The sequence below is a fragment of the Plutella xylostella genome, chromosome Z, assembly GCF_932276165.1.
Source record: "Plutella xylostella chromosome Z, ilPluXylo3.1, whole genome shotgun sequence".
Taxonomy (NCBI): domain Eukaryota; kingdom Metazoa; phylum Arthropoda; class Insecta; order Lepidoptera; family Plutellidae; genus Plutella; species Plutella xylostella.
In genome coordinates this window covers 14,422,928-14,437,116 of record NC_064012.1, presented here as the reverse complement: position 1 = coordinate 14,437,116, position 14,189 = coordinate 14,422,928, and the positions used below count along the sequence as shown (strand labels likewise).

The 14,189-nt window shown below is 36.9% G+C and overlaps 1 protein-coding gene across 1 annotated transcript in view; it reads right to left on the bottom strand.

Moving 5' to 3' along the window:
- Window positions 1-14,189, bottom strand: part of LOC105391703 (probable cationic amino acid transporter) — a 132,236-nt gene that overhangs the window by 18,054 nt on the left and 99,993 nt on the right. The window contains exons 9-10 of the mRNA XM_048632939.1: window positions 7,585-7,709; window positions 4,921-5,072 (exon numbers count right to left, since the gene is read on the bottom strand). Of these exons, the coding sequence (XP_048488896.1) occupies window positions 4,921-5,072; window positions 7,585-7,709 (277 nt within the window). The remainder of the gene's footprint in view (window positions 1-4,920; window positions 5,073-7,584; window positions 7,710-14,189) is intronic.

Genomic DNA, 14,189 nt, shown 5'->3' with positions numbered 1-14,189 from the left:
GTGGTTTTAAATGTTTAGTATGTTGTTTTTTCACTTTGAAAGGGATATAATAATTATAATCCCCTATAATTCCCTTTCACCTACCTATATAATTATAATATTGAATTTTAAAATTAATCATGCACCGAAATATGTGTGCTCACAAGTCGTCACACACTTTATATAATTCAATAAATTACAGACCTAAGTTAGTCGCCTACTTGTTCATTTTATTGAAATGCAAATGAAAATAATAAGCCAAGTTGTAACTGCGGCGGTGTGACACAATAACGTGGTCCAGACACCGCGTTAGTGCCACAACATCCGTCTGAAATGTCACTATCTAAGGGTGCCTTTCCACCAGAGAAGTGCTATGCAGCTATGTTGCGATGTGAATGAAATCCGTTCTATGTGGATCAAGGTATATGATTAGTGGATATCAAACGATGTTACGGATGGTAGCACTATAGTACATCTCTGGTGGAAAAGTGCCCTTACACTCACTTAAAGTCAACTCGAATTACTCGCTAGTCGCCCATCTTCGGCAGTGGGACAACAGCCTAAACCTCAATTTAACTTCGCAACTAGGCCGCACAAAATTTCACCTGTCTACATGACTCCGCTATTAGGTCAGATCTCGCAAAATGTGCCAAACAGAGAAACACTAAGTGATGAAGTTACAAACAATGCTGAGACTAAAATAACTATTGAAGTTGATGCTTTTACAGCTGGTATTTCAGACGTGTTGTGAAAAATTTACGATATCCGACGATTGAGTCCACGAAAGAGCAGATGTTTATTTTCAGAAAGTGTGCTACCTCAATACGTGCCTATGTCAAGTCTTGTGCACTTTAATCTCCAATGCAATATGCCTAAACCATCACAAACTACACTGGAACTGCCTCAGTTCCGATGATAATTATAATCACACAACAGTTGATCGAATCGATCAAGTATAATTGCGTTGGGGCGACGGGCGTCACGCTGTGATTCAACCTGTAATGGACTTACCATGCAGTTTGCACTAAGTTAGATTTCATTACTCGGCACCTGCGGGGTCACTCTCCAAATCTACTAACTAACGAACGAGAATTGATACTCAATCGGCACGCTTAATACAACTAGATAGAGCTGTATTTAGCGCAGCGCTCCGAAACTTCGGGAAAGCAAATCTGAAGCTCTAACCACGTCTCTATCTCGTTGTATTAAGAGTGCATATTGCGCGAAAATACCCCTTCGCAAATTCGTCGATTGAGTGACCCCCTGAACTGCACGTCAAAATACAGAGAATGGCAACCCCTCCATCAATTAATGTTGGTGATTAGAACATGTCACGCGGGTAACTGGACCGTGGGCGGCGTGCTGCTGATGCTGTGATGAACTGATGAAATGAAATGAAATGAAATGAAATATTTATTTTACAGAAAAATGGATACATTTGTCACACAGTACATCCTTATTTCAACTAAACTTAACTAATGAGACTATTTGTGACAAGTAATGTAGCATCTGCTGCTAAACTAGGTATAACCTGTATTTTAGCCCGCAGCGCCCGTTACCCGTTAGTTATATAATATTAAATTGTTTAGATGCTGAAACTTATCTGATTATTAATTATGAGTACTGTAGATAAAGTATGAGTTACATTTAATAGCTTAGGTTAGTTACATGAGGATACCATAGGTGGATACAAGTAAGAATAACTTTTCTTAAGTATGACTAGAGACAATTTATCATACATAAGTAACTAGTTATTAAATTCATTTTCTTAGTTATTATAAACTGAAAGTATGAACAATAACAATATTTAATATTTAAAGGGAGTAAAACATAGTTAGATTAATAATTTCTTGTTGTAAAAGGGTACCACAATCATATTTGAGCAGGTAGGTAACTAAAATGTGGTGCTTTGTTAGAGGCATAAATAGTTGTTGATACAATAGTAGGAAAGAATATACATAATATTATTATGATTATTGCAACACAGCCAAAAGCTCCTCAGTATCATCATATGTGAGAGAAAGTAACCATTTCTTCACTGCTTTTTTAAATTCAAAAAAATTCAAATTATGTATAAACATAATCTTGTTAACCTTGTTATATAAAAAGGGACCGAGAAAGCAAAAGAATCTCCGTACAAAAGTAGTATGGTAACGCTGGGTCTTACATATTATGTAATATTTTCGACGTTTGTTTATTATTGACGGATTATATGAGACCTGACTATGCTGTTTGCTTAAAATATTCAGGAAAAAGAGTTGGCGAACTGTTGATACCTCACAATAGCTATACAGGAGTTTAGTAGGAAAAAGGAATGGCCGAAATGTGCAAACCTTTAAGATTGCTCGCTGAGCAACTTCAGCGCTTTTGAGGTAAGTTTTGGGTGCACCTCCCCAGACTGATATGCAGTAATTAATTATAGATTGGCAGAGGGCTAGGTACACCTGTTTTAGGATGTTAGGTTCGAGAATGTGCCTTAGAGTCTTAAATACAAAAATAAGTTTTCTGATGCGGCCGGATAGAAGTTTGATATGTGGTTTAAAGCTCAGGTTGCAATCGATAAGAACTCCTATCTATCTGATGACTTCGCAACTCATTATACACCCTGTATATGATATTCGATAGCACAGGGGAAGCCAGATTCTAAAGCTAGTTTGGCGTGTAAAGTTTTAGTTATTTTATTATACCTACATAACTACTTAAAAGAAGCCATATATTGTGCAATATAGTATGCATGCTACGTGTAAATATAGTAAAATTATCTATGGCTCCTTTTTAATATAAAGTAATAAAAACTATCTAGTCTAGAAATAATTTCAGTGTATTAAAATTCCATACTGCTAGTTATTATCAGGAAAATAGAATTGTTTTATGAATAAAGGTGAAAACTGTTATCGTTTCAATATCCGATTCCAATAAAGTAATTAACTGCTATTACGGAGGAAAGATTGGATCTATTAAACTAAATGTAATTAACGTTGAACAGGGATATCTCGTTAGTTAGATATTTCTGTCCAATGAATGCCTAAGTTTTAACACTAATACTTACGAATGGTGTTGCAAAATTTGAACTATTTAATTGAACTAAAACTAAATCGTGGAAAAATACTGTCTATGTACCAATTTTTTAAGGAATGTTTAATTGAATAACGCTTTCACGACTCACTATTTTAAGTTGGTGTATATGTCGCAGGCATCTGGTTTAATCTCCTGTTTGATTGAACCACTAGCCCGTTCATTGGATGGCGCTATTCAGTTGTATGACTAAAGGACAACTCGTCAAGTCGTTGATTGTAACGTTCGACGTCTTGACTGAACGTCATTCAGCGGAGTCGTTGAATGGGATATAGTATAGCAACTTTGTAATGTCTGGTTAGGGTGAACATGACCAGACAAGAGTCAACAAAAATACTATGTTACAAAGCTCTTATCTCACAAATTAACTAAACAATAACAATAAACGTACCTTCATATTGTTGTTCATAATTATCCAGTTACGCCACAAGTTTTTTTCTTTGAAACTATTCGCCCGCGGCGTAATAATAGTTAAATCCATGTTGTCACACTATTTTAACACAAATAACGCACTTTAAAGCTAATTTATTTGCGAAAAACTAACAATATAGGTGCTTTTTGTGTCAGCTGTTAGCTGTTAGACGCCATATTTGTTTTGTTCACCACCTGACTGATTTAAGTCAGCTAACTAGTTGGACGTTTTGTGACGCTTGTGCAATCAACGTTCGGCCTAGTCATACAACTAAGCAGCGTCATCCAATGAACGGGCTAGCGGTTCAATCAAACAGGAGATTAAACCAGATGCCTGCGACATATATAATCATTAATCTATTTAGCAATAATATGAAAACAAATAACTAGGTTTTCCATGGTCTCCCAAGAATAACTAGGTCGTATGTCCAGCAGTGTATAATGATTGGAAGATGATAACATTTATTAAAATCTTATAATGAAAACATTTAGTCACTATTGAAATAAATAAATCGGTAAAGTATTTTTTACAGAACTATGCTACATATATCATTATTCCAACACTACAGCCTAACGTTTTAATTCATAATTGTAATTATTTGAAACCTAACTTTAAATAATTTAATTAAACTAGGTAGGTACATAATATTAATTATTTGATTGTTCGACAATTACGTACGTATTTCTGAATATAAATTTTACCGGATTATCGTAATGAAATGATGCGGTTAATAGAGTCAAGTATTCTGTTTGGTAAAATATATATTAATATGAGTAATTTTAAATTCATCACATTAGTAAATTGCGGTTTAATGTTATTTTATTTCATGCATTTTATTAAATATTCGACAAACGATTATAATTTAATTGGGTTCTCTTTAGGTTTTGCGTAAAAATAATAATTCATGTAGGTACATTATGTATGAAATATGATGTAATGTCTCATAACATACGACCATGGTTGTGTATTGATGATATTTTAATTACTAATCTGTCCCAATAGTATGGTACTTCCTGGAAAAAGTATAATTAGGCGAGGAAATCGCGACAATACTTCGCCGATTCCATATATTCTCATGTCTTTCATAGAAGGTGTCTCCACACGGCAATATTATCGCCGAGTGGTTGAGTGAGCCTGAAACGTCAACGTCTCGATTCTCTCGCCTATGGAAACAGTAATGGTAGGCCTACCAAGGGCTCACGTGGCAACCTAACATAAATCTTATAATCGCTCTACAGTGCGACAAACTTATCTGTTCCGGTAGAGCTAACTAAATTGATCCATATCTCAATACTTACATACTAATGAATTATATATTTATATAGATTACATGGGTTTATTTAAACCGCAAGGACGATTTACCACTCAAACTTAAAATCTTATGGAATCGAACGAAATATTTACGTCGGCTCTCACCGGAACAGATAAGTTTGTGGCACTGTTCAGTTACTTACAGAGAAGCCAGTCTCGCGGCTAGTGCCGGGCGAGGTGCCGGGCACGGGGGTGCGCAGGTTCTGGGGCAGCAGCTCGATGAGGTTGTTGGAGTAGGGCTGGTAGCGGAGCACCAGCACGCAGGTTGAAACTAGTGTGTAGGCCAGGAGGGTGCCTGCGGACGAGAGGGTATGGTCAGAATTCAACATATTTATTTTATGAATTCGGGGGCTACCCGAATCCATGGCATGCGTTACAAAGTCCTTTGTAAACATCTTCTGAACTTAAAATTCGGCCTATGAATTTGATGGTAAGTGTGTACAAATGTTGATAGTAACCTCTTAGAGATATATTATTATAGAAACAACTAGATTCATGGTTAGCGCAGCGTCCTGAAGTTTAGGGACAACGACGTTTAGTAAGTAACCACGACTCTATCTCGTCACAATATACGTGACCACCACTCTCGGTGTTTTTTTATAGTGACCCCCCAGATATGTCATTGTCATTATGGTCCTCGAAATGAACAATGAGGCTATATAAACACATGCCTCTTTGTAATGATCGAAATATAAGACCCTCGTTTTTGCACTGACACATAATGAAAAATATACACAAAGACACAAAAATACGCAGCCCATCATTTAATGCTTCAAACTAAAAAGTAAAAATGGATCAAGGAAAAAAATGGAGAGGTCAAGATTTTGAATATCCTGACGTAAAGAAAAATTGCCGTAGGTATAGTATAGGTAATTTCCCAGTTGGTTTTAGAATAAATTACATATTTAAAGAGACAAATGGAAAATACGTAGAGAGTATCGATGTATTGGCTGGAATGATGTTTATATTTCCGATTATTCGCATCACAAAGTATCCCGAAGTTATGAGTATTTTAATACTCAATTTTCTGGTTTTCATCAAAGTTTGTTAAATGGCTTTTTAAGATTTAAGTAGATACCTACTAAGTTATGTACTTTTCCAACTTTAGTAAATCGATTTATTTGACAAAAAGGGAAACGTTTTTTAAAAGAGATTGTATTTTTGAGTCTATAAAACATTTAATTATTGATGTAGGTAAGAGTGCCTAAATGAAGAAAAATTACGCAGCAATAATCTTTATAAAAGTTTCTTCTACCCAGTGTTTAAATTGTTATCTTAACTTTATTTAATGAATAGAATAAAAGCAGAAACTTTAGACGAAGTTTAAATCCGAGGTGTTTCGGAGCAGTTACCGCCAATCTAAACTTTATTCTTTAACTACGAAAACAGATTTTCGAACAACTGTGTTGTGTACCTAGGTTCTGAACGATAAACTTTTCATAAACAAAGGTTTACGTATTTTACAAACATAAAGAAAAAACGTTTTAATAATATTATTGTCTTTTATACCTACTTAAAATACTTAAATGAAGTTAATTATAATGAGATAAACCGATACCTGCAGAAACTTTTACAGTTCACTAAAATAACAGAAATGTATAATTTTTTTCGCAATAAATTGAACATTTCTTGCGAACGTACCTCAAAATCAACAACTCTGTTTTTCTCATAATAGGTAATCTCTGACATTTCTGTTTCACAATGTCTGGTTAGTTAGTGGCTACCTGACGGATAAAATATATGCTGTCACTCTCTGTTATTATTTTTTAGACAGTGAAAGCATGTATTTTATCCGACAGGTAGCGACTAACCAGACATTGTGAAACAGGGGCTTAAAATACTATGCTAATGGGTACGTAAATATGAAAACTGAGTGACCACACGACCAATTTTCTGCTCACGGTGCAAAAATAGCGTGTACTTTTAGCGTGCGACGAAATAATAAAATGCTTTTTGCATAATATTAATATAGTTTTACATCGAATATTTTTGCAAGAAGTATGTAAGTAGATATACTTATATTATTTTTCTGAAAATATCACGACCCATCACGTCCCCACTGCTGGAGCACGGGTCTCCTTCCATTGAGGGAAGGGTTTAGGCCTAGTCCACCACGCTGGCCTAGTGCGGGTAAATATGATTCAAAGCTTCCAAATAGATACAGCTAACTACAAAATACGGAAAGTAACGGATAAATAAAGTGAAAGCCAATAAGTGATTACATATTCGCTGTGTCATTTATGCAGTAATTGTACTGTACACCCCGCGAGTGTTGAACAAATATTATGTTAACACTTCACACCTCCATTTCAAATTAATGTTTCATTCGTCAATTACATTCGGCATCTATGTTGGTATATGTGAAGTATTTCAGTGATGCTGATTCCAAAATTATTTCTGGATAACCTATTAATAAATATATTTTAAACTTGTTATTTTCAGTTAGAATAAAATAATTTTATCAGATAGTAGATCCTAGGATTCATGATATTTGTGATACCCGTTTCGCTCAAAATGACGTCACAGCGACAACGAAGAACAGAAATAACAGCCACTTTACCCATTATACAGGGTTATGCAAAAGGGGTAAAGTAAGCCGAAAGCCTGAATTTCCAAAAGTTTTAGAACAATAGTTATTGATGACCCTAATGAGTCATATTTCACCTTACTATTCTTACCACCTTTGCTGCAACAACCTGCACGCGGCTCAAGACGCGCACATCAAGACGTGATAAAAGTTTTACATCGCGCGTCTTGCGCCCCGTACAAGCCCTTCTGATTGGTTCCCAGGTTTATCTTCCACTCACCAATGCTCATCATCTCGACCAGGACCTCGAGCTGGATCAGCAGAGCCACCACGGCGGCGGCCAGGCCTCCCCCGATGGTGGCGAACGCGGGGGTTCCAGTCGTCTCGCAGATCGTCGACAGGCGCCTGGAAGAACATCACTAGTTAAGAACATCACTAGTTAACGTAACTACATCACGTCCCCACTGCTGATGCACGGGTCTTCTTCCAATTAAGGAAGAGTTTTAGGCTTAGCTCCAATTTCTCCATAGTCGGTTAGACCGTAACCAGGGAAAGGTTGATCAATTTATACATCATCTCCATATTAATTCCTTGACAGATGAGTCAAAAGTCAAGCAATAATCCCTGGTTATACTGTAAACTGTAACCCACTTTGGCGAAATTGGCACTTAGTTTACCACGCTGGCCTATAGTGCGGGTTGGTGGACAGTAAGAAAACTAGTTTTTATCAAATTCTGAATTAAATGTTTTAACAAAATTGATAATTTGGTTTCGACATTTTATAAGTGGAACTGTTTCTTTGCTCGAAGGTGTACCTATCTAATAATGTTTTGTACAGAGACTACGACGTCGTAGATCGCACTCCGTAAAGAAAATAACCGCATTTTCCATGTAATTTAATTTAATACCATCTGCAGTATTTTATCCATAAACTTACTTAAAGTTTTATTACTTAACTCACCACAAAAGGTATCATAAACGGAAATCCTTTTTCCATTTTAATAAAAAATATAGATCTCAACGATACCTCGACTGCCAATTAATTACCTTTCAAGTTATTTTTCTTCGCCGCTGATGGAACAGGGCTTTAAATAAACAGGATTACTTTAGTAAATTAGTATTTATTCAAAAATAATTTTGCACAAACATTACGTTACAAATTACAACCACAGAGAAGATAGATTACAATTCAGTGGCGCCACCTGACGGGCGTGCGACTACAATAGAAATATATTGTAATCTATCTTCTCTGTGGTTGTAATTTGTAACGTAATGTTTGTGCAAAATTACTTTTGAATAAATACTAATTTACTAAAGTAATCCTGTTTATTTAAAGCCCTGTTCCATCAGGTTATGGGCCCAGGATGCGTGAAAAATAAAAGTTCAAGAGTATTTTTGATTATATTATCCATAAATCAAGATGGATAAAAGTGATATGGCGCCGGTTGGAGCCGGTGGCGTCGCCATGTCTTCTGCCACAAGTTCAGGAATTTCCGTAAACTTTGAAAAGCTAAATGGTATCGCTAACTACGGGAACTGGAAATTTCTAATGCGTATGTATTTGATACACGAAGACTTGTGGGACTGCATCGAAGAGTCGTCGCCGGGAGCACCCAAGGTCACAGATGATCGCAAACAACAGAAGGCGCTCGCAAAGATTTGCTTGATGGTGCAGCCGTCGTCATTTTCTCATGTACGAAATGCTAAGACTGGATACGAAGCCTGGACTAACCTAAAAACGGCTTATGAAGATCGCGGGTTATGTAGAAGACTTGGTCTTTTGCGTACACTGTTTGGGCTGAAGCTAGAACTATTTAGTGACATGGAAGCTTATCTGACGAAGATCACCGACTTAGATCAACAACTAAGAGACATAAACGCCCCGTTGGACGATGATTTTCTCTCAGTGATAATTTTAAGTGGTTTACCGGCAGACTACGATCCACTTATAATGACATTGGAAAATTCAAACATTAAACTGTGCAGTGAAAACGTGAAAAGTAAACTATTGCAAGAGAACTTGCGCAGAGACTTTGATAAATGTGAAGAAAGTGCATTGTTGACAAATAGGTTATCAAGAGGTGTAAACAAACACTCGAGGGTTAAGTGTTATGTTTGTAAACAATCAGGTCATTTTGCTAGAAACTGTCCATTGAAAACTATAAATAAAAGTGGTGAGGATTGTGAAAAGGCATGGAATGGAACATTACTAACAGCATTAGCAGTGGACATTAACTCGAATGCGTGGTATGTGGACTCTGGTGCTACTTCTCACATGACAAACAACAAAAACTTATTAAAAAACTATGTTGTGGACAATCCTCGGTTAGTGACAGTTGCAAATAATCAGAAAATAAATAGTGAAGGACACGGTGATGTAGAACTATTGTTAAATGGAAAACAAGAAATAACAAAAATAAGTGATGTTATTTATGTGCCGGACTTGTCTACGAGTTTGCTCTCTGTTAGTAAGATGACAGCTAAGGGTCTTCAGGTGCATTTTGACAGTCAAGAGTGCAGTATTTGCTTTGGTGGGACAGTGATTGCAAGTGCTACTAAAGTAAATGATGTTTATCAACTAAACATGGAGATTCCAAAGTGTACAACTGCAAATCAGCTAGCAGCGGTGGCAGCGTGTGAGTCAGTGGTTCTGTCCGAGTGTGAGCCATCTTCTACACTACCGGCAGTGGCTCAGTTTACTAATGAGAGCCAACCAGTTGAGACTGTAAAAATGTGCAAGGCTCAGTCAACCCAGGAGTTATGGCATCGGAGACTCGGACATCTGAATAGACGAAGCATGGATCTACTTAAAAACGGTATGGCTAATGGAATTAATTATACTGGTGGAAAACATAGTCCTTGTGTTGCATGCATCGAAGGGAAACAAAGCAGATTGCCGTTTCCGGAACAATCTTATAATAGGGCAACAGATAAACTAGGCCTTATACACTCAGATTTGTGTGGTCCAATGTCAGTTTCCTCTTATAGTGGTGCTAGATATCTGCTAACATTCATAGATGATTACACAAGAATGACCTTTGGCTATTTCATTAAGACTAAAGATGAAGTGTTTTCAGTATTTAAGATGTTTAAGAGCTATGTAGAAAACCAAACTGATTTGAAAATAAAGAAAATTAGAACAGATAATGGATGTGAATATGTCAATAACCAATTTCAGATGTTTCTGAGAGAGCATGGCATCGAGCACCAGACCACAGTGCCATACTCCCCGCAGCAAAATGGTGTCGCGGAGAGAGCAAATCGTACAATTATGGAAGCAGCTCGGTGCATGCTGCAAGACGCTGGAATGGACAAAAGGCTCTGGGCGGAGGCTGTGAACACAGCAATCTACATTAAAAACAAGTCGCCTAGCAGGGCAGTGAAAGGCACCACGCCCGAGGAGAAATGGACAGGTAATAAAGTAGATTTATCTAACCTGAGAACATTTGGCTGTGTTGCTTATGCTATGATACCAGGTCAAAAACGAAGAAAACTAGATGCTAAAAGTAAGAGGTACATATTTGTGGGCTACTGCACGGAATCAAAAGGCTATAGGTTAATTGACCCAGAGGATCTTTCTAAATGCATTAAGTCAAGAGATGTTCAATTTTTAGAAAACAAAATGGCTTCAGATCTTAAATTACTTAAGGATGACAGTGCTACCAGTAGTCAAATAAAACTCACAAGTAATATTGAAGATAATGAAAATGCTAGTCAAAGAGATGAAGAAGAAGAGCTCATGCCTGTCATAGAGATATTAGATTCTAGCCACACTGATTCTGATTCTTGTGTTTCTGATAATGCTTCAGATGCGACGTGGACCCCTGGTATGGCTACAGATGCAACATCAAGTGATTATGAAGATGTAGAGGAATCTGCTGCCATAGTGCGGAGTGCAACAGAGATGTGCCAATCTGATGAACCGTTAACAATACAAGATGCACTATCCAGTCCTGAAAAAGAACACTGGAAGAAGGCAATAGCAGATGAGTATGAATCCTTTGAGAAAAATAAAGCTTGGAATCTAACATTACTACCTGAAGGAAAGAAAGCTGTCAAGTGCAAATGGGTCTTTAAGAAAAAGCTGGGACCGAATGGTGAGTTGAAACGCTATAAAGCCCGACTTGTTGCTAAAGGATTTACTCAGAGATATGGAATAGATTACAAGGAAACCTACTCACCTGTGGTAAGATACTCTACCATACGTACCTTACTTGCTCTAGCTGTCAATCTGAATATGCATGTGGACCATATGGATGTGAAAACAGCATTTTTAAATGGTGATCTTGCAGAAACTGTTTTCATGGAGCAGCCAGATGGGTACAAAGTGGAAGGCAAAGAAGAGTATGTATTCAAATTGAATAAAGCAATATATGGTCTAAAACAAGCCTCAAAAAGTTGGTATGATAAGATAGATAATGCATTGTTAAACCTGCAGTTCAGAAGATCAGTCAGTGAACCCTGTGTTTATATTAAAACGGATGATGCAGGAGATCTCATTATACTAGCCCTTTATGTTGATGACATATTACTATTCAGCAAGGATACTCCTGAAAAAGAAAAACTAAAGGAAGAACTGATGAGGACATTTGAAATGAGAGATCTTGGTCGAGCTAATCATATATTGGGTGGTGAAAGGGCGCAGTGGAAGCGTGCTGGGCCCATAACCTGATGGAACAGGGCTTTAAATAAACAGGATTACTTTAGTAAATTAGTATTTATTCAAAAATAATTTTGCACAAACATTACGTTACAAATTACAACCACAGAGAAGATAGATTACAATTCAGTGGCGCCACCTGACGGGCGTGCGACTACAATAGAAATATAAATGTTTCGTTTTACACAACAAACTTCAACAGCCGCGTTAACTGTGGGTCTGTTTCCACTTCAACCGTCGGGTATCGGGAATTGGATTACATTTCACACTAATTAATAAACACTCACGAGCAATGAAAAAGTTAGCTCAGTGACTTAATTGTATATTTTTTTTATTTAATGTTATATCATATTATATGTGGTTATTTGGTATCGTTATTTTGTAAGTGGTCTTTTCCAGTGCTCAGAGGGTGATCATAATCATCTTTCGAATTGTTTTTACTAGGCACTACCTAACTACTTTTAACGAGTCTGATCAGATCTTAATTGTAATGGTTTGCATAAATATTAGTTAGCGGTTTGCATAAAGCATAGAGCACTGATGAGCAGACACAACATTTTTCATAACCGAAGGTGGGTGAATTAGGTTATTTATCTTTTCGATGACTTCTACCGACAGCACTATTCGGAGCAGTGGAGAAAGCACCCGTGGCAGGCACCGGTTCCAAGAGGGTTACTCTATACTGACGAAAAACGAACGAACGAGAGCTGCCATGCAATGAGCACGTTTAATACAACGAGATAGAGTCTTGGCTCGCGCGGCCGCGCTCTGAAACTTATTTTTTCGTTACATAGAGTGACCCACCAGCCGCTCTCATTTCCGACACTCTCATAATTTGCGAGGCTCCGTCTCTCTATTGAATCAGTAATGGGCGGTCTCGAAAACTGTGAAGGCTGTAACATAAGTATAGGTGCTCTTGTTTGAGAGGTTATACTTGTATTGTGGATAGGGTTAATCTAGATTCTAGGTGTGAAGATGTTTTAGTTATGGGCTTTTAAGAACACGTAGGTACTTTATTGTTGTACTTTATTAGTTAACTAGTTAACTGTTGTCCAAGTATTGCTTTGCTTAGGTGTTTCCACAAAGGCTTTCCGTCCCATAGAATTAATTTATTATTTAACTAATTGATCTATTTTATTAATATCATAGAATACCACAAATGGTACTAAAAATCTTTAAGATAAGTATGTAGGTAGATTTGACGAAAGTTGATGTATATGCTATGCAGCCGCCAAATTTTATGTGAGAAAAGTCAAAGAACCTTCTAAACAAAAATATAAATTATATTCCAACTCAAAAATATCTAAATACTAAACCGTCATTAGGTTATAAACAAAGAACCGAAATCAAAATAACAAACACAAAAGAGATCAAAACCAATGAAACCTACTTTACAAGATCTCAAGTTATTTTAACAAGAAGAACAAGAAGAGACTGTAAAAGCCTGCACGCCCCACCCCTTCCGCTAACCTGTCAATAAACATCACACCCTCATAACTTTTATAAGCATCTTCGCTGGAAAACATTCACGTGTCACGCTGCACCAAGTTTGAAGTATAACGCTGCCAAGTCTGATAGGTAGACAAAGGAATACGGTGTTCATACATTTTGCTATTTAATTAGCACTCTTTGTTAGCATCTCATGAGTGCGACGTTAAATGGTAGACTTATCTACAGCTTGTAAGCTGCTATTAACGTGATACGGCTAATGAAAATTACTCAGGTACGCCTGGTGTCAGTTACGCTGAAGTCTGAATAATGTTGCCAAGAATTTTAATATATTCACGAGCTCATCGATAGGTCTGGATAATAGTCGTTATCCAGACATTGTGAAAAAGGCCCATATTAATAAAAAAAATGCATATGGCGGATATTCGGTAAAGAAAGCACCAAACAATGTGGACTCGAGTATAAGTAAGAAAATAAAAAATCAGTAACGTCGATCAAAACTTGCAGAACAAAGGTGTTCCGATCCGCGCAAAAAATTATGAGCTGCCTATTGTGTAGGTACCTATCTAATGTATTCAGTAAATAAATGAAGCGGTATAGGCTGTCGAACGTCAATTTCAAATTCAGAACCCTTTTCTAAAAATAAAATGTGATAGCTCGATACACAACAGCCAGTATGCTTTGTTGAATGTAAAACAATTACCTACGAAGCTTCTTACCAAAAAGACCCGTTAAAGGATAGCACACATTATGACGGGTAGATTCCGGCATAAAAG